At 57.5% G+C, this 17203-nt stretch overlaps 7 protein-coding genes across 7 annotated transcripts; 5 read left to right on the forward strand and 2 right to left on the reverse strand.

Moving 5' to 3' along the window:
- Nucleotides 1-111: 111 nt before the first annotated feature.
- Nucleotides 112-1143, forward strand: BJ171DRAFT_596781 (uncharacterized protein). Its single transcript, XM_053114705.1, has 3 exons — nucleotides 112-311; nucleotides 586-735; nucleotides 916-1143. Exons 1-3 carry the CDS (start codon nucleotides 237-239, stop codon nucleotides 967-969), a joined length of 279 nt encoding a protein of 92 aa, XP_052969282.1. The 5' UTR covers nucleotides 112-236; the 3' UTR covers nucleotides 970-1143.
- Nucleotides 1144-2300: 1157 nt separating this feature from the next.
- Nucleotides 2301-3319, forward strand: BJ171DRAFT_493882 (uncharacterized protein). The gene is made up of 3 exons (XM_053109958.1): nucleotides 2301-2577; nucleotides 2652-2771; nucleotides 2892-3319. The coding sequence occupies exons 1-3, from the start codon at nucleotides 2368-2370 to the stop codon at nucleotides 3174-3176; spliced, it is 615 nt and encodes a 204-aa protein (XP_052969283.1). The 5' UTR covers nucleotides 2301-2367; the 3' UTR covers nucleotides 3177-3319.
- Nucleotides 3320-3866: 547 nt separating this feature from the next.
- Nucleotides 3867-5746, forward strand: BJ171DRAFT_596783 (histidine phosphatase superfamily). The gene is made up of 5 exons (XM_053114706.1): nucleotides 3867-3954; nucleotides 4079-4131; nucleotides 4321-4430; nucleotides 4603-4671; nucleotides 4954-5746. The coding sequence occupies exons 1-5, from the start codon at nucleotides 3908-3910 to the stop codon at nucleotides 5686-5688; spliced, it is 1014 nt and encodes a 337-aa protein (XP_052969284.1). The 5' UTR covers nucleotides 3867-3907; the 3' UTR covers nucleotides 5689-5746.
- On the reverse strand, nucleotides 5735-8492 carry BJ171DRAFT_493887 (uncharacterized protein). The gene is made up of 7 exons (XM_053109959.1): nucleotides 7592-8492; nucleotides 7008-7414; nucleotides 6748-6903; nucleotides 6522-6546; nucleotides 6290-6429; nucleotides 6079-6159; nucleotides 5735-5874 (listed from the first exon to the last, which is right to left on the reverse strand). Exons 1-7 carry the CDS (start codon nucleotides 8136-8138, stop codon nucleotides 5815-5817), a joined length of 1416 nt encoding a protein of 471 aa, XP_052969285.1. The 5' UTR covers nucleotides 8139-8492; the 3' UTR covers nucleotides 5735-5814.
- A 789-nt stretch (nucleotides 8493-9281) lies between these two features.
- BJ171DRAFT_578937 (lysozyme-like domain-containing protein) lies at nucleotides 9282-10404 on the forward strand (the record flags this gene model as incomplete). Its single annotated transcript, XM_053113927.1, has 3 exons — nucleotides 9282-9634; nucleotides 9791-9886; nucleotides 10098-10404. The coding sequence occupies 3 exons, from the start codon at nucleotides 9282-9284 to the stop codon at nucleotides 10402-10404; spliced, it is 756 nt and encodes a 251-aa protein (XP_052969286.1).
- A 386-nt stretch (nucleotides 10405-10790) lies between these two features.
- BJ171DRAFT_293119 (uncharacterized protein) lies at nucleotides 10791-12476 on the reverse strand. The gene is made up of 3 exons (XM_053106956.1): nucleotides 11866-12476; nucleotides 11551-11751; nucleotides 10791-11361 (listed from the first exon to the last, which is right to left on the reverse strand). Exons 1-3 carry the CDS (start codon nucleotides 12388-12390, stop codon nucleotides 10948-10950), a joined length of 1140 nt encoding a protein of 379 aa, XP_052969287.1. The 5' UTR covers nucleotides 12391-12476; the 3' UTR covers nucleotides 10791-10947.
- Nucleotides 12477-12606: 130 nt separating this feature from the next.
- BJ171DRAFT_493897 (kinase-like domain-containing protein) lies at nucleotides 12607-17180 on the forward strand. Its single transcript, XM_053109960.1, has 10 exons — nucleotides 12607-14094; nucleotides 14336-14453; nucleotides 14650-14928; nucleotides 15106-15161; nucleotides 15305-15381; nucleotides 15477-15588; nucleotides 15752-15916; nucleotides 16043-16540; nucleotides 16682-16686; nucleotides 16876-17180. The coding sequence occupies exons 1-10, from the start codon at nucleotides 12918-12920 to the stop codon at nucleotides 16984-16986; spliced, it is 2598 nt and encodes an 865-aa protein (XP_052969288.1). The 5' UTR covers nucleotides 12607-12917; the 3' UTR covers nucleotides 16987-17180.
- The last annotated feature ends 23 nt before the right edge of the window (nucleotides 17181-17203 follow it).

The following is a 17203-nucleotide window of genomic DNA, read 5'->3' on the forward strand; positions in this document are numbered from 1 at the left end:
AGCGGCCTCGGTCCGCCCTGGCTTCCGTCCCGGTTGCGTCCACGTGACCAATGACGTCGCACTGCCCTGGGCCTTCTCTGGGGCTGGCCGAGTTTTCATCTTGAGCGCCATCTTTGCCTCCGACAGAGCTGTCTAACTCATCCCAGCCCACCTCAGCCCCGCCTGGCCCGCTTCCTTAGCCCAGACGCCTCCGTTCCGCTACGACACACCCATCCCCGCGCTGCAGTATCGTCGCCATGGGTCTCATCTTCTGCTCCCAGGCCAACTCGGTGATGTGCACCATCATCAGCGCGTTCGGCGGTGTCTTTCTGGTAGGGCATGCGGCCGATATCAGCGGAGAGCCTGTGGCATCGGCGCCGCAAATACATGGGATATCAAGGAAGCGCCATGCGTTGTTCGAGGCAGCAGCTCCGACGAATAGCATTCCCGTTACTTGATTGCCCCCGCATATGCCGCCCTCTGGTGTCTGCTTCTGTTCTCCGATGAACAGGTGGATCGACAAGCGGGCGGTTGGTGCCAGGATCAATCGGGATATTCTCTAACGTGCCCCAATCGATCCTGAACAAATCAATCTCGCGCTCTAAGGTTATCCTGGGCTTCTTGTACCAAGCCGAAGTCGACGAGCTGGTGGAAGGAAAGCCCGACAAGGTTCCGTCGGATCCCCAGGCCGTTGGGCATGCTTGCTTCATGGCGGCCGCGCTGTATCTGATTCTCTTCCTGATCAGCCTGTGCCAGGTATGTATCGGGGGGGGGGCAATGGCGTGGCTGTGAGGGGCGACTAGCGTCTCGAGGAAATTATCTGGGACATTGGGCATGTGGTGCTGTCGATACAATCGACTAACGCTGCTGTTGGCCATCGCTCGCCTCGTCCTCTGCTTCCTCCAAACTCGAATCCGACAATCTGCACCGGCGCAGGCCCATCTGAACTCACGAGCGGCTCTTGCGACTCGGGGATTTTCTGGCATCTAGAGGCAGCCGAGCTTGGTCCTTGCTCCTCGCCCCTCGCCCCTCGTCTTTTGCCCAGCGACCCTGGCTCATAGCCCGCATCACCTTGCACCAAACCCGCATGCTCGCCTTCCTCCCTTTACGCCATATCCACAAAACTGTCTTTCATCAATACACCACCATATTTGCGGTTCTAGCACAATCCTTGCAACTGGCACTGTGGCTGGTGCTGTTTAGTTTGCTGTTTCTAGTGCTCTCCAGAAATGATGCAGTGGCATCGTGACATGTCCCAGCGCACTTGCCCACGACACATCTGCCTGAGAACAGAATGATTCGAGCGGGCAGAGTGGTTACAGACCGGCGCTCTGTTTTGCCTCAGGCGGCGATGTGACAGATCCTCGATCATGCACATATGTCAACGGCAGTGGAGTAGCAGATTGGATCTGCATGGTTCGCTGATCAAGAACATTCATTGTCCCTCCTCCTCCATATATACGCCTTCTCCGGCGATGGGTAGTCGCAGAGAGCCATTCGAGTCGACTGCAATATTGCCAATAGAGCAGAACAGCGGTGCTGGCCAGAGAAGTAGCCCAAGACGCAGAGATGAACACATCGATAATCTGGGAACATGTAAGCTTGCGCCCAGAGCTTACACACTCTCAGGGCTTTTGGGGGAATACAGAGCCCTTCAGAACCTCCCTGCGCCGCTGGTGTGAATTTTTTGCTGCCGTGGAGACAGCAAGCAGACCTAGCTCCAGTGGGTAACCGATTTTAACCTGACGACCGCAATGCCGCCAAACATTCACGCCAAGTGGGAGGAAAGGAGAGGCAAGTTTGACGACATGGCCGAGGAAAATCAAGTGCTGAAAGGTAGGTGGGCTCTCGCTGGATAGCCGGACGCTTCTTGATGGAGGAGCAGCCAACAGCCTGCAGAGCGGGCATGGGGCGGCATCTGACTTCCAATTGCAACCCAGAGCAACTCCGGATGCTGATGCAGCGCGTCGTCTCGATGGAGGAAGATTTTGCAAGAAAGCAGAGCCAGGTAGGAGAGGAAGGTCGGAGCAAAGACGACCGAGAAACGAGAGGACGAGGATGGACTCTTCATCTCAACAAGGTGTGCCGGGGTCGCTGGTGCTCAGGGGCTTGCCGATAACCCTGCCATCCAATCGATGCAGTTGATCACTCTCCACAACCAAGAGATCGAGGACATCCAGGCCTCGTACAGTCGTAAGATAGCCTTTCTTGAGAAGAATGTGAGTTAAGATGGCGAGCACTCGTCAGCGACTACCGAAGTGCAGATCCCCCATACTTCATATCGCTCTTTCCTGACACACAACTGCGACCCACCTGATCCGCTCCGGAGTACCAACCCTACGAGTCGAGACTGGATGAGCGAGCTGCACATTGGCGGCCACTCGCCCGATGCGACAAATGCACCACGCTGGCAGTACTGACATGGGATCGCTGCTCCAGAATCAGGAGCTCGAGCGAGAGGTCGATGCAAACCGTCGCAAGATCGAATATCTCTCCTCCGAGCTGGTGGATGTGTCTGACACAGCTGCTTACGTGACGGCAATGAACGACTCGATCGAGCATTCCCACGAGAGCCGCGAAGAAGAGATGAAGGAGACGGTGAGGCGATGTATCTGAAGGGAGCTGGTTGGAAGCTTCGGACCGACACTGACTGCTGCACTGGACTCTGGCAGATCAGCGACCTCGAGGAAATCGTGGCAGATCTCCGCGACCAGGTCTATGAGTTGAATAGCGAAATCCGTAGTCTGCAGGTCGAAAAGGACTCGGTCATTCAGCGATACGAGGATCTGCAGGTGGGTTCCAAGCACCACTATGGCCATTATCACTGTCGACAGCGTACTAGAGGGCGAATGCTGCCGAAACGATGGTAAGCTGGGCTCAAGCCAATGCTGATTCCCAGCCTTGCCGAGCAGGCAAAGTACTACATCGCAGCCGCCAGAACGAGAGACTTTCGTCTCAATCAGGTGGTGGAAAAGTTCAGGACGGCGCCAGCAACTAGTCCCAGTGGCCTTGACCCTGAGCCAACCAAGAGCCAGTTGGCTGTCGGCCGGCCCAGCCAGGTCACTCTCTCGCCCGAAGCACGAAGCGAGTCGAACGAATCACTCTCCGAAGTCGTCTTTGGCACACTCACTTGCCGATCGCCGTCTTGCGACGAATACGCCTCCAGCGAGAAGAGCCTGTCGAGCATAGGCATATGAACTGCGAACAGGACCACAGATGTGTGACGAAGGCCGGTGGCCTGATCGAGACCAGAAGTGCGTCTGCAAGAATGCATGGGGCATGTTCTGCAAAACTGTGTGGATCGTGAGATGTGTTTGCTTGCTTGGCGAGTCCGCAAAACGAACAGCGCCATGCTTCTGAGGGCGACGGCGACTTGCTCCGGACCGACTTCATAGAGCGGAAACCTGGGGAAATGATTTGACCCGCTTGGCCGTTCTTGTCTGTGTCCGAATGAGCCTATGTGCCCCATCATCATTCAACACGCTGTACACTCTCTCCCATCAAGATGCGGGCATGTCTACCGCTGTGCAGACTGCACCTTGGTGCCCTCAAGGACACTGATCCAAAGACAAGCACAAAAGCTGCATTGGCTGCCAATCACGCCGTCAATGCGAACACATTGCCGCTCGCCAGCGAGGGCAAGTGGATCTGTTGCCAAACAGATCAACAATCGCTTCGTGTCCGCAGCCAATCCATCGCAGACGAGATTTTCCAAATGTTGACTCGCAATCGGTTCGTGGCTGTTGGCATCGTTGCCTATCGAGGCCCACACCGCCGCAGTTTCCACCAAGGAGGCTGCCGCTCGGACTGCATCGAGACTCTTCCAGCATCGCTTTTTACCGGCAGCACTTGCATCCATAGCAACCTCGTTTCCGTAGACTTGAGCCCATCGACTGACCCTGACCTCTAGCCATCCAACACTGCGCAAATGGGTCTCGGCAAGAATGTCTGCCTTGTGCTGACTCTGGTCAGACAGTAAGCGCTCGTTGTCCTGCCACGCACTCGCCCACTCGCCCACTCGCCCGGTCGGTCTTGGATCCCGAGGACCATTTTCAGTCCAGCTTATCCATTTTGCCCCCCCCCCGGCGTGTGTCCGCAGCGCCGAAACCGATCTGGATACCAAGATCCCGCGGGTATTGCAAGGACAGTCAGGTAAAGACATGGCAATGTCGGCGGGGCTGCGGATGAAAACCCTGAGCAAATGTAACAGTAGCGGCACATCAGCAACCTGGTCACGCCAGCTCTTGCACTTGCTGGATGTCTGAGTTGCCTAGTCCAGTTTGATTCCTCTGTGGTTTCTCTGGCTAACCTGACCGAGACGCCTGGTGACTTTCCACCAAGACACTACACTCAGCGGCGTGGGAATCAAACAGGCCGAGAGTCTCGGATGGAGACTGAGAAAGTACCATTTCAACCACATATACACCAGCGACTTACAACGAGCTATTCAGGTCCGAGAGCAGAATGGATTCATGTGCAACGGCGTTACCAAGGGGATGAAGCAGAGTCGGAATTTGCGGGTGTCTGGAGAGCTGGCGACAGCAATCTCACGGCCGACTTGGTCTCGATACTAACCAGTGTCCTTGATGTGGGCCGCCGGTGTTGCCGCTCTGCGATGAACAGACAACGGATGAGATTCGGAAGCATCACCCATCCACCCCCGTGACAGTCGAGCAGCGTCTGAGAGAAAAGGTGAGGTCGGGTGCCGGGTTGAGGCCCAATGTGATTGTCCCTCCAGGACAGGCCCAATGTCTTGATATTGCGTTAGTGTCTTGATGATTTGGAGCCTTGATAATGCTCTGGCTCGGATGTTCGCGGTGAAATTGGCTTGGTCGGTCATTGAGCTTGCTTTCAGCTGTGTCGTATATCGAGCCAGCTGAACCAAGGCACTAACAGCTGGATCTCTGGTCTCTGGCCTCTGGCCTCTGGTCCTTGACACGTCGGGTCGCTCGTATATGGCCGAGGCCGCTCCAGAACCTCGGCGATCTGACGGGCATGTCATGGTCAGACGCAAAGCAGATCCTGAAAATCGAGGACGTACATCTGGACGACCATATAGGCGGCCATGGCGGCGAGACCAAGACTGAGTTCTACGAGCGAGTCACCAACTTCTACAGCGACATTATCAATCAGCATCTCATCCAACCGCACGCAGAAATGTTAGAGTCGATCCAGACCCTACCCGAGGAGACGTCCAAGCTCAAGGAAGCACCCTTCTCGGACGCAGCCAGCATGGCGTCGATGGGGTCTCTTTGCTCGGTTCGAAGCGGGATGCCGAAACTCAAACAGGTCCACGTCCTGGTGGTGACCCACGGCGGGTGGATTCAGGCATTCTCGCAGCATCTTCTGCAGGAGCTCAACTTCAACTTTATCCCTAGCGATATCCATCTTGGATTCCCGAAAAACACGGGCGTCTACCGATTCACCATCGCAAAGGCGACCAAACCCGACGGCGACTACGAGTGGGAAGGCAGTGTGAAGCTCATGAACTGCGTCTCGCACATGGCCGGAATATCCAAAAAGGTCATGAAGGAGTCTTCGAGCCATCTCTCGCTCCAGAGCATCACCGAAAGCCCCCGGCCCATCCGCAAGGTTTACAGCAAGAATGCAGAGCCAGAGACCGAGTCCAAAGTCGGGCAAACAGCCGAGCCCCCAAGGCCGGCTTCAAACGCTATAGCTGGCGGAACCCAACGCTCGCTGGGATGGTAAGGAGCCGACCGACAAACGACCTGTACCGACTGTTCAAACCCGCAAATATATCAATGTGACTATATATTGCGTAACGCATGTGACGGTCGCATTTCGAGCGCTGAGCTCAGAGAACGAGTCCCGGTATCACGGCAGCTTGATCTCTCTTGAGTCTTTGGCTGGGGGTGCTGGTTTGGAAAAATAGCACTGGCGAGCACGGTGACCCACAAAAGTTAGCACAAACTCGGGCGAGATCCATAATTCATCGGCAGGATTGGTCGGGAGTCGTGTCTGCATAATGGTGGCCCATAAATGCATCCATCGCACCAACACCACGATACTGGCAATGCTATGCAGGCGAGGTCAACAGGCAAAGCAACCCAGCGTGCTGGGAGCGAGAAGTGGACGTACTTCGCTGAACGGATGGGCGAGCTTGAGGGGCGAGCGGTTGCTGGACGGGGTGCTCATATCATCACGCTTCGACTTGTCTCTCTGCAGAGAGCAGACAGTGGGCACAAGGTCAATTGGAATCGACAGGGACGCAATGCATGGCATCCGTTGAAGGCTCCATCGGCTCGATTCCGTGGCACGGAGCAGCATATCCAGAGAATGCCAGCCTTACCCGCTTGCGAGCTTCAGAGAACAACGGAATGGGCTCGACCTTGCCCAAGCACATTGTCGGCGGCTCATAAAAGTTCGAGTGGTCGGATTCGAGCACTCGGCCGAGATGGTCTTTGGCACTCTTCACCCAGGGAACAAAGCCTGCGAGGATGCCCGTTGCGGCGGTTTAGCCCATCGGATCTGTTGTTCCAGCAGCTCGTCTCCCAGAGATGGATCGGTGCTGATGTTGTTACCTGTTTGAATTTTGATTGCTTCGCTCTGCATCATGGGATCCAGAGAAACGAATACATGGTGGGCAAGGGAGCATCGCTCACCAGCGACCATACTGCCATCTACACAGCCCGTTTGGCTGTGAATATCAATCTGCCTTGGATGGGCTAGATCATGCGTTCCTATGCCCTTGTCGGTGCGACGAACAGGCTACTTCACACTGCGAATACCAGGCTGGGATTCACTCACGCTGTAGTAACCGGGTGCAAGATGCTCAAAGAGCTTTGTTCCGTCCTTCGAAGGCACAAACCGCTCGACCTTGCTCATGAATACGGTCGATGGCTGGTTCGGTGGCTTCTCCAGGTACCGCAGGGGCGGGTTGTAGTGTCCAGGACCCAACTCGACCTGTCCAAGATGGCAATTGCAAGCATGGAGCCTAAGCATCCTGCTCGAAGTCTGCGACACAAAGAAACTGAACCATAGCCCGCGGAAGAACCTGCCGGACTTACATTGCCACATGACAGAAAGCGGTTTTTGGGCGCTCGGGACCAGGGCTCGGTCGGGAGGCTTTCCTCGGCCTGGTTCAGCTTGCGGAGACTGCCCCATTCAGACGAATATGGATCGTACCGCCCGATGGCCGCCTTGATGTTCAGCGACGGGTCGATGTCAAAAACGCTGATCCTGCGCACGGTGCTGCCGAATCCCATGGCATCGCTTCGGTCGTGCGACTTGAATTTTTCGCTCTTGGAGACTTTAGGGCTGATGGCAGGAAGACTGGGACGGTGGGCAAGACGCTCCTTCGAGACAGCATCGGCAAAGGTGGAGCGATAGAGGCCGGCTGTGGGGGCCCTTGATGCAGCCAAGGAATGGGCTTCAGCTGCAGCAATGACCTTTTGAACAGCCTGCGCAACGCCCTCTGGGAGTCAGAGAAGCAAAGTGGCAGCCGAGCGGTGTATCAGAGACGCATGAAGACAGTGCATGCGGCATGCGATGAAATGGACAATGACACAAGTCGGCAGATGGACAGATACTGCAGCCACAATCGGATGACGAGAGTATTAGCCATGGATATGCTGGCGACCGTTCGCATTACCCGTCTCGACAATGGCAGCCGCTGCGGCAATGGCCTCGATCTCGGCCTGTTCATCATCCAGCTGGATGCTGAAGCGCTTGCTCAGCTCCCCGCGAGCCGTCCCCGGGGCAGTGGTATTGTTGGAGAGAGTCTGCGAAGTTAGCTCGGGATCCTCGACTTCGTAGAGATCCTCGTCGAGAGTCGAAGGCCGTCGGCGAAGCCCGCTGTGCGGCAGTTGAAGGGCGGCGATTCCCAGATGGGAGTGCGATGTTTGCCGACCAAGGGCCAGCTTGGAGCCGGTCGGAGCTGCGCTGTGAGGCGGAGATGGCTCGGCAGAGGACTGAGGCGTGGGCGACGATGCCTCATTCTCATCTTCTTTGGTGGGCGGTAGCCGAGAGGCATAGCCTCTGGACTCGGCTCGCTGCAGGATCGATCGGTTTGCGCGGGCGTGGGAAGGGTCCTTCTGCGAGCCCCGCGAGGAGGCTGAATCGCCCGGAGGTTCTTCGGAGTGGTCCTTTTCGTGGGGCTCTTCGGGCACCTGGTCGAGACGATGGGGAGATGTGTTCATTTGTCGATGCTGATGTTGATGACAGTCCAGCGACGGTAGGAGGGTTGGTCAGCCCTGTTTGAAGCCCAGCAGCGACGGATGCATGTGCCTTGATCTGTTGGGTTGCGGCAGAGGTTCGGCTGGGCTGGGCTCGACAGATCGACAAACGTCAGGGCGAGCAGTCGCAGCTTGATTGAAGCCTCTGCAATGGTCGACAACAAATGCGCGCACATCGTCAATCGAGCATTCTGGAAACAGCGCCTGCAAACAATCTGCGAATGACCGCAGATGCACCAATCCGTGCTGAACATCAACTTCCACGGCGACAGAAGGAGGCGGAAGACATGCGGCAATGGCCTCTGTGGGTGTAGAATCCAGACAGGGCGATGCAGGAGTGCTCTGTGCGGGCTGCTCTGCGTGGGAAACGGCTCGACCAACCAAGCGCACCGCCACCACAATCTCGCGGCACCGCGCGCCGAGTCGGCCCAGGCGCGGACACACGCAGGCCCCTGGTCCTTGCTCGCCCAGCCGCACCAATCGCAGGCGGGTCCACCGCGCCTGGGCAGAAGCAGTTTGTGCGTCGCGCGTCGCGGGGAGGGGAGCCGAGTCTGCCGAGCTTGGACCAAGGTTGGTGCCCGTGAGCCGATGTACAGAGCGCGTCGCCCCAACTGTTCCAGGGCCACTGCTGGTGTTGCTGTTGCCATGTAGCTATTGTTACTTGCTCCGGCTGTTGTTACTTGCTCCGGTTGTTGTTACTTGCTGCTGGTTGTTGTTACTTGCTGCTGGTTGTTGTTACTTGCTGCTGGTTGCTGCCATCTCTCGACATGTCCTCGCCGATGCATGCCCCTCAGTTGTCTGTCCATACACCCCGTTGCCTCCAAGCACAATGCCAACACATGTCCCTTTGCGTTCCTCCCTTTGCCCTTTGGCATTCGCCGCAAGGGGCATTGCACGTTGCCCAACACGCAGCCTCTCTGGCCAGCCACAGCTTGCGCCTCTCATATCGCATTCATTTCGCATCGCAGACAGTGGCGAGCGAGCCCGTCCTCTCCGGTGCCCGCATCCTCCTGTTTTTCTGGGCTCACCGCCTCTCCTGGCGCCGTCCTCGTCGTTGTCTCCCCTCTTCCAGCCGCATTCCGCATCTCCCCGTCTCTATTCGCAACCATGAAGTCACTGCTGCTGCTGCTCGTTTGTGCACTCCTCTGCCATGTCGCGCTGGCTGCAGTCGTTCCCGAGGCCGCTAACGTCGCGGCCAGCGATCTCGATAAGCGCAGCCAGCGCAAGTCCACCAACAAGGCCAAGCAGCTCGTCCAGGCCCCGTCGTCGTCGAGCAGCAGCGCCAGCGTGCTCACCTCGGCCGAGTTCAACTGCATATTCCCCGGCCTCGCCAACGGCCAGCAAGTCTACAGTGCACTGATCTCCTCCGTCAAGGGCAAGTCGCTTGGCACCTCTCGCCCTGAGATGGCCATGTTCCTGGGCCAAGTCGGACACGAAAGCAACGGACTGACCGCCACCACGTATGCAGCCTTTCGGCCCGGCTCTCGGCCGCTGCCTGCCTGCCGGCCTGCCCAGATCCCCCCGTCCATGGACGCTGGGCTTGCTGCAAATCCCAGCACGCCGCTCGGGCTGCGGTGAGGCTCTGCTAACGGCCACCACCCGTCACCCTTCCACAGCGAATACTGCGCCCTCAGCGGCTCCTGCCTCACCTCCTTCGATGGACCTGGATGGTGCGGTGTCAAGACCCCCAAGGGCAAGCACTACTACGGAAGGTACGCAAGTCTGCTGCTGCTCTCCTGGGGACTGATACTGCAGCGCCGATAGGGCTGTACTGCTGGCCCTTGTCTCTGCTGCTGGCTCTTGGCATGTGCTGTCGTTCAGTTTCGGCACCAAAGCGGAGCTGCTGTTTGGGCATGCCCTGGCTCTGTCTCTGCATCTATCACCTTCATTCGCCAACACGCGTATCTGCACATCCATCCCCAGAGGCTACATGCAGCTCTCGTGGGCTTGCAACTACCAGGCTGCCGGCAAAGCTATCGGCATGGACCTCCTGAACAACCCCGACATTGTTGCCAGCAGCGTCTCTGTTTCCTGGCAGACCTCGGTCTGGTTCTGGAACGTCAACAACTGCGGCGCTGGCTCCTATGCAAGTGCCACCCAGAAGATCAATGGCGCTCTCGAGTGCAACGGCGGTCCCGGGGCCTCCAACCAGGCCAGCCGCATCGCTCACTACAACACCGCCCTCAAGTGCATGAAGCTGCCCAACAACCGCGGCCCCACCCGATGCTAAGACGCAGCCCATTGCTCTTGCCCACTCTCCCCCCATCACTCTTCCCCATCACTCCTTCCCACCACTCTTCCCCACCACACTCCCACATGCACCCAATTGTCCACTCTGATGATCACCCAAGCTTCCACCTATACATCACCGCCTCGGAGGCCTTCATTCGTTCCCTCGTCGGTCTTTCAAAGAAAAGAAAAATTATATCGCTTCATCTGTCGTACGGCGTGCCATCATGAACGGTATCTCTATGATCTCCAGACTCCACGTCAAGTTACAAATATTGTGCGCATCGCCGATAGAAGGCATGCCACATGCAGTGCCAAATACAAAAATTGCTACAGGCAATCCAAACCAACCGCATGCACCCGCGGCAAAGGGGAATGTCGCTCGACGGTGGTGTGCGTGATCAGAATGCCTGTGATCAGAATGCCTGTGATCAGAATGCCTGTGATCAGAATGGCTGTGATCAGAATGGCTGTGATCAGAATGCAGAGACACATGGATTGTCGGCCCCAAATGGCCCCCGCTTCGGTCTGCGAGTCCCCAGCTTCATCGCGACCAGCTATTAAGGATAGTTATCAGGGGCGTGAGGCTCTTCAAGGCTGCGACGACTTCGTCGATAAAGCCTACGCGCAGCACCTCCTCGTCTGTGAATCGCTTCGAGATCGTAAAGCTCTTCATCTTGAGTGCCTCGATGTTCGGATGGTCCTTGGGATAGCCGGCCGGCCCCTTCTTGAGTACATTGTCATATCGGGTTGCGTTGTCAATCAAAAGCTGGATGCCGCCCTTGCCAAAGTACTTTTGAAAGTCCTTGTGCTTGGTCGCCTGGTCAAGCGGGTTCTGGTCGTCGGCGATACGGGATCGGATGGCATCGAGTTGACTCTTGGCGGAACACCACATGCCACCGGCGATGCGACTCTCGTTGCCGGGTTGGAGGTGGATGTAGTAGTGCGCATAGTCGCCCTGCCGAGGCATGCGGCAAAGCGCAGAGCTGAGCGTTTCGGATATCGCCAGCACACGCTACCCTGCGCCGATGTGCCCCAGCGTGCATTTGATGTGTCCGCCCTATCTCTCGGCATTCTTGCCTGCCCTATCCCTCGACATCCTTGCCTGCCGAGCCCCACAGCATCGGCCGTGCCGATGATCTCTTACCTTCCGGCCACCGCGAGAGAGCGACGCCGAGAGACACGTTTTGTATGGGCTCTTGTCTTGTGAGAATCGGACATCGCGGTTGATCCGGAAAAGTGATTCTTTGGGCGCCACTTCCATGATAGTCGGATCATGCTTGCGCATTTCATCGATGATGACCTGCATCGCTTCACAAAAGTTGTCCTTGGAAGCCTTGTACCGGTTCTACAGTCCACATCCACGCAAACGCACACACGATCGATATGGAGCCGTCAGCGACATCAGACGCCGCCACTGCCGTACCCAATGCAGCATGACCATCTGCGAGCAGACACTTGCCTCGTTGATGGAGAACCACTCGCGGTCGTTGTTTTCGGCCAGGCCGTGCAGAAAATCCAGCGTGAAGTCGTAGATCGTGCCCGGAGGACCCTTCTTCTTGGGCACCGGCCGAGGAGGCAGCGTGATGCGGATAACGCCGTCTTCGTCGATATGCTCCTCGATAGCTTGGGTCTTGGTCTTTGCGGACTGTGACTTGCGCAGAGCGACCCTCTTCTTTGGCGGCTCCTCGTCACTATATTCCTCGCCATCACCGGCATCGTCGTCATTGCTACCGTCGTCGTCGTCGTCATGGTATTCGTCAGCATCTTCGTCGCCCTCGCTGGCGGCCGCATCATGCTTGTCCTCGTCTGACTCGGACTCTGCCCGATTTTTTCGTCCGCTGCCTTTGCTCCTTCCCTTGGTCGCTGCTGCGGTGGTCTTGGCCCGGCTGCGTTTGCTCCCTGCCAGCGCCGACGAGTTGCCTGTGACAGCAACTGAAGTGACCGCGGACTTTGCCGTGCTTCTCTGTGGACGTCCTGTGGGCATTTCTCAAATGCTGGAAAAGATCTTGGCTGGGTGTGTTTGGTGTGCTGGCCGAGGAGAACCAAAGGCCGGCTGGCTGGGGGTGGATGGAGAGGGAGATGGGTGGGTGTTGGTCTGGGAATCGTGGGCCTGAAACCCCCGCTCTCCGCGACTGCGCATTGGGCAATCGTCGGTTGTCATCGTCGGCTGTTGGCATGAGGGCAGCAGATCCCACGGCAGCAGATCTCACGGCAGCGATGCTGTCCGTGCGTTTGCGCATCGAGATCCGCATCGAGATCCGCATCGAGACCAGCATCGAGACCAGCAGGCGTCGTCAGGAATCTGTGATCCACGGCGCTCTGTATACAACAACGAGAGAGCCTGATCCAGCACCGTCGAATCGCAAGCAAGCCCAGCCGCCCGCATTGCAAGCCCGGCTGCTCGCATCACTGCGCTCGCCGCTCTTTTCTCCGGGAGCAGAACGGCCTTGCTTCGCCAGGCTATCACTACCACGCATCAGCTTCTCGGTTCATTAGACGCCCTCCACAGCCATGGCTGGTCCGCCGCCTCGTTCAAGCGACGTTGTATCGCCAACCCATCCGCCGTCTTGCTATTCAGGCCTTGCCAGCGATACATCCCCCTCACTTCCTGTCGAGGCCGAGACGCACGCCGATCCCTTTCGGCCAAGAAGTGTGCCAGACGACCCAGTGCATTTGCCAACGACCCAATTTGATGACCACCACCCTCACGGTGCCGCTTCTCCAGAGCCTCAGAGTACCCAGGTCGCTCCGGCAGCGGGTGCGCCTTGTGCGGCCCCTACCCCTGGCTCAGGAGACGCTCGTGCACAGCCGACGCGGTCGGCTCCTGATGTTCACAAAATCAGCGTCAGCCCGACGCCCCCTTCATCAACCCCTCGCGAGGAGCTTGTCGGCAGCGAAGCCCCAGATACACGGCCAGATTCGGGATCGCTTCCGCGGAAGAAACCCGCCGCCGTGCTCAGCCGGCGAGCGACCTTCCAGGGCAACCAGGCTCGAGTCGATGCCCAAATCAAAAAGCAGCAGAATGTCGGCGGCTCGGTCGGCACCTTCATCGAGCCCGTGGGCCGAACCTCGGTCGTCCGTTCCAAGCACTCGGTGGTTTCGCGAGCGTCGCGGACGTCACAGTACTCGGTCGAATCTCGGGTCAAGATCTCCCTCCATCCGCGCAAGTCCGTGACTGTCGATGTAAAGCCCATCCTCGGTTCCGACGGTGGCCAACTCAGCGGCAGCACTTCTCCCAGAGAGTCGCAGGCGCCGCTGCATGTCTCGAATCAGAGCATTGTCGCATCCGTATCCATGAACAACCAGTCGCTCCGGAGCTTGGGAAGCGTGCGAGAGCCAAACCAAATGTCCACCAGTGGGAACCGACTGCCCTCGATCAGCCCCGAGGAGGCGAGGCTCTCCAAGGTTGTCCGCCCTGACGAGTCTGTCCAGCCCGAAAAGAACCATCTTGCTGCTGTGGCCGCCGCTGCAGACTCGCCCATTGACTCCCGTCCGATATCCGTCGTGGGGCCCATCGACGAGGCGTGCCGAAACAACCCAGACTACTTTGAGTATCTCTTGCTCTCGCAACGCCACTCGAGCTCCAATTTCATTCACAAGATCGATTCGTCCGAAGTCGTGTGGAAGGCAGAGGCAAACAAGATCAAGATGATAGGGCCGTATCTTCTCGGAGACCAAATCGGAAAGGGTGAGTCGCTGGCTCGATGCCTCTGGATGGCGTCGTCATGGCGTGAATGCCGTATCAAGCTGTTGCAGCACTGGCTCCAGGGGTGTGGGGACGGTGTGGTACTGGGAGAGACACAGGGCAGCTAGATTTGGCTTCTTCATGGATATATACGTGTGGGGAGTCCGCTCCTTCTTGGCTGTACGGCGCTCGCCAGTCTCGCTCGACACTTGGCTAAGCGGTCACTCGGCAACCCACAATTCAGGCGCATTCGGCAAAGTCAAGGAAGGACTGTGTTCGGAAACGCTGCAGCGGGTAGCGGTCAAGATCATCAACAAGAAGCGCCTGAGGAGAGTGCCGAACGGAGTCGAGAACTCGATACGGCAAGTACTCAGTCTGCGAACAGCCGAGGCTGCTGTTTACCCACGGCCGCCAGGTTCACTTGCATTTTCATAGTCGGCAGGGTGACTTGTTACTGCTCCTGTTCCGGGTCTGTGGCTTGGGGTAGATTCAGAGGAACGGTCGTTTGGATACATGGTATTGGAATTCGCCTCTTACCTCTTCTCTTGCTCTGCTCAGCGAGATCAAGATGCTGCAAAAGCTTCGGCATCCCAATATCATCTCGCTTGTCGATGTCTACTGCAAGGTCGAGGATCAGGATGGCAACATCGGAATCTTCAACTGGTTCGCGACGATCGAAGAGGAGCCCATCTTGTGGAGACTCGAGGACAACTCGGAGCAGGAGCGCTGGGTCACCATCCTCAAGTGGTATCTAGTCTTTGACTACTGCCCGTGTTCTCTGCAGACACTGTTGGAACAGTCGGCGGGACATAAGCTTCCTCCGCCACGGGCGCAGCAGTAAGTCGCGCCGCTGGGGGGCTAGGCAGCTAGGCAGGACTCGGACCCGGTCGATATCTGTGGCGGGTGTGTGCATTTGGAGTCTCGCATTTATCAGGAGTGTCTTGGGGATGCCTGTGGAGCGGTTCGGCCGGCTCTGAGTGACCCTTCCCGTTGCTTTCGACCCGGACGGAATAGCTTCTTTGTGCAAATGATGGAAGGCGTAGACTACCTGCACTCGCAAGGTGTTATTCGTAAGTAGCCCAAGGACCAAGAACACCCTGTCAATTGCGTTCTTGCTTGGCTGGATATCGCACCAAGGATCGACAAACGATTTGTGCGTCGCCGCCTGACCAAGTGGATTTTCTGCCTTGACTTGCTCGCTTGTCGTGGCCAGACCGGGACATCAAAGCCGCCAACATGCTGATTACGACCGACGGCGTTCTCAAGATATCCGACTTTGGCATTGCAGAAGTACGCAGAGCAGAGTCGCATGGGTAGCTGTGTGGATGGGCGCCCGCGGTGCCGACTCTCTCCGAAACACCTCGCTGATCCATTCGCTCTTGTAGAAATTCACATCCTACGACAATGACGACATGCTGATAACAACCTTTGCGGGGACGCACCAATTCCTGGCGCCGGAAGTGGCCGAGGGCAAGGAGAACTGTCTTGGAGAGAAGGGTGAGCTGCATTGCCTTCTGTAGTTGGGGTGTCGCCGATTGCAAAAGCAACCGCCCACACATCGACTGCCTCGTCCTCGACTGCCTCGTCCTCGATTCGCTGTCAAAAGTTGTCTGGTGTAGAGCCGCTGGAGCGACTCACCATCTGCTTTGCTCGGGCCCAGTCGATGTATGGGCATGCGGTGTTGTTCTGTACAATATGCTCACGGGCAAGTATCCGTTCGAGTTCAACGAAGAGGGAAACATCCTGGGCTTGTATGAGAAGATTATTGCGGGCCGGTATGTGGTCCCCGAGGACATGCCGCCCAGCTTCCAGACCCTGATTGCCGGTGAGTGCCATCGCCAATGCGGTAGCGTGGGTCGGGCTTGGTTCTGCTGTCGCTGCCGTTGTCGTTTCGGCTCGGAGCATCGCACCTTTTCTGATCCGGGCCTTCGGCTCCGTTTCTGGCCCCCAGAAATGCTTCAGACGGACCCCCAAAAGCGCATCTCGGTTGGCGATATTCTCGAGCATCCCTCTCTCCAGGCCACAGATATGGGCTTCAAGGCTGAGCCGATCATGGCTTTTGCCTACCAAAAGCGCCGCGCTGGGGGTCATGAGGGCGGGGGAGACGGAGACACGCCATCCAAGAGCCCGAACAACCACTCGACAACCAACCTGGCGCTCGACAAGGGCTCCGGCAACCCTGCAGATCATCCTCGGTCTCGACCTGGCTCAGGAGGCCAATCTCGGTCGCGGTCCCGGTCTCGGTCTCGATCCCGATCTCGGTCGGGATCTGGCTCTGATCATGAACAGCGAAAGTCGTCGCACGTTATACCTTGTAAAACCACAATGATCAAGTACCTCAAGCAGCTGTACGAGGAGGAAATCGACAGGAGCATGGACGCAAACGGCGATCTGGACGAGATGGCTGCGCGCTGTAGCGACGGGACCAGAAGCGACGTCAGCAGCAAAGGTATGTTGATGGCAAGGTGTCTGGGCGGCCATTGACTGGACTGCGATCCAATATCAACAGCCGTTTGTTTCTGTCGACTCTGTGCGGGCTGGGCTTTCCCTTGCCGTCCATAACCGGCTCGGCCAATAACCAACATAGCAGAATCGGTAAGCTTGCTGGTGTTGCTTGATAGATATAGATTCGACCGACACAGCCTTGCACGGCAAACCGCTTCATCACCGTCCCCAGCCACCAACCACACATCTAGGACGGGCGACCTCTTCGTCGAGCTAACGGCACTGGGGTTTTCTGTTCCGTCGGTCGACTTGCCATGGAAAACGGTGCGTTCTCTCCAGCGGATGACTCGGAGCTCGCGAAAGAAGAGCTTTCAGGGGTGGTTCAAGCGGATCTTCAGCATCTCTGGTACGGACAAGGACGTCGACCTGGATGAGCACGCTGCCCCATAGAGCCAGACAAGCTGTGTTGCTCCTACGACCCGATGCTGGCTCTCTTTCGCACGTCTTCCCTGCGACGTCCAAGAGCCGACGAGGGCTCTATACCAATATACGGCGATTTAGGGATGTGCCGTGACTTTCCTGGACGGAAGTACCTCGGCCCGCATCATGGTCGCCACCGACTGGAGGCAGCGTGAGTAGCCGGGTCATCCAAGTGCATCGTGGCAAC

This window comes from Polychytrium aggregatum, assembly GCF_025602895.1.
Source record: "Polychytrium aggregatum strain JEL109 chromosome Unknown BJ171scaffold_8, whole genome shotgun sequence".
In the NCBI taxonomy this organism is placed as follows: Eukaryota; Fungi; Chytridiomycota; class Chytridiomycetes; order Polychytriales; genus Polychytrium; species Polychytrium aggregatum.

What these genes read in the sequence shown, in the direction of transcription:
- BJ171DRAFT_596781 (XM_053114705.1), top strand. Translation starts at nt 237, where the DNA reads ATGGGTCTCATCTTCTGCTCCCAGGCCAACTCGGTGATGTGCACCATC. An exon ending in CGTTCGGCGGTGTCTTTCTG is followed by an intron (nt 312 to 585) that starts GTAGGGCATGCG and finishes TCGCGCTCTAAG; the next exon opens with GTTATCCTGGGCTTCTTGTA. An exon ending in TCCTGATCAGCCTGTGCCAG is followed by an intron (nt 736 to 915) that starts GTATGTATCGGG and finishes GCACCGGCGCAG; the next exon opens with GCCCATCTGAACTCACGAGC.
- BJ171DRAFT_493882 (XM_053109958.1), top strand. Translation starts at nt 2,368, where the DNA reads ATGCGACAAATGCACCACGCTGGCAGTACTGACATGGGATCGCTGCTC. An exon ending in AAGAAGAGATGAAGGAGACG is followed by an intron (nt 2,578 to 2,651) that starts GTGAGGCGATGT and finishes GGACTCTGGCAG; the next exon opens with ATCAGCGACCTCGAGGAAAT. An exon ending in AGCGATACGAGGATCTGCAG is followed by an intron (nt 2,772 to 2,891) that starts GTGGGTTCCAAG and finishes CTTGCCGAGCAG; the next exon opens with GCAAAGTACTACATCGCAGC.
- BJ171DRAFT_596783 (XM_053114706.1), top strand. Translation starts at nt 3,908, where the DNA reads ATGGGTCTCGGCAAGAATGTCTGCCTTGTGCTGACTCTGGTCAGACA. An exon ending in ACTTACAACGAGCTATTCAG is followed by an intron (nt 4,431 to 4,602) that starts GTCCGAGAGCAG and finishes TGCGATGAACAG; the next exon opens with ACAACGGATGAGATTCGGAA. An exon ending in AGCAGCGTCTGAGAGAAAAG is followed by an intron (nt 4,672 to 4,953) that starts GTGAGGTCGGGT and finishes AGGCCGCTCCAG; the next exon opens with AACCTCGGCGATCTGACGGG.
- BJ171DRAFT_493887 (XM_053109959.1), bottom strand. Translation starts at nt 8,138, where the DNA reads ATGAACACATCTCCCCATCGTCTCGACCAGGTGCCCGAAGAGCCCCAC. An exon ending in AGCAATCAAAATTCAAACAG is followed by an intron (nt 6,430 to 6,521) that starts GTAACAACATCA and finishes GCATCCTCGCAG; the next exon opens with GCTTTGTTCCCTGGGTGAAG. An exon ending in TCTCTGAAGCTCGCAAGCGG is followed by an intron (nt 6,160 to 6,289) that starts GTAAGGCTGGCA and finishes TGCTCTCTGCAG; the next exon opens with AGAGACAAGTCGAAGCGTGA.
- BJ171DRAFT_293119 (XM_053106956.1), bottom strand. Translation starts at nt 12,390, where the DNA reads ATGCCCACAGGACGTCCACAGAGAAGCACGGCAAAGTCCGCGGTCACT. An exon ending in AGTGGTTCTCCATCAACGAG is followed by an intron (nt 11,752 to 11,865) that starts GCAAGTGTCTGC and finishes TGTGGACTGTAG; the next exon opens with AACCGGTACAAGGCTTCCAA. An exon ending in TCTCTCGCGGTGGCCGGAAG is followed by an intron (nt 11,362 to 11,550) that starts GTAAGAGATCAT and finishes ATGCCTCGGCAG; the next exon opens with GGCGACTATGCGCACTACTA.
- BJ171DRAFT_493897 (XM_053109960.1), top strand. Translation starts at nt 12,918, where the DNA reads ATGGCTGGTCCGCCGCCTCGTTCAAGCGACGTTGTATCGCCAACCCAT. An exon ending in CCGACTTTGGCATTGCAGAA is followed by an intron (nt 15,382 to 15,476) that starts GTACGCAGAGCA and finishes TCGCTCTTGTAG; the next exon opens with AAATTCACATCCTACGACAA. An exon ending in GAACTGTCTTGGAGAGAAGG is followed by an intron (nt 15,589 to 15,751) that starts GTGAGCTGCATT and finishes GCTCGGGCCCAG; the next exon opens with TCGATGTATGGGCATGCGGT.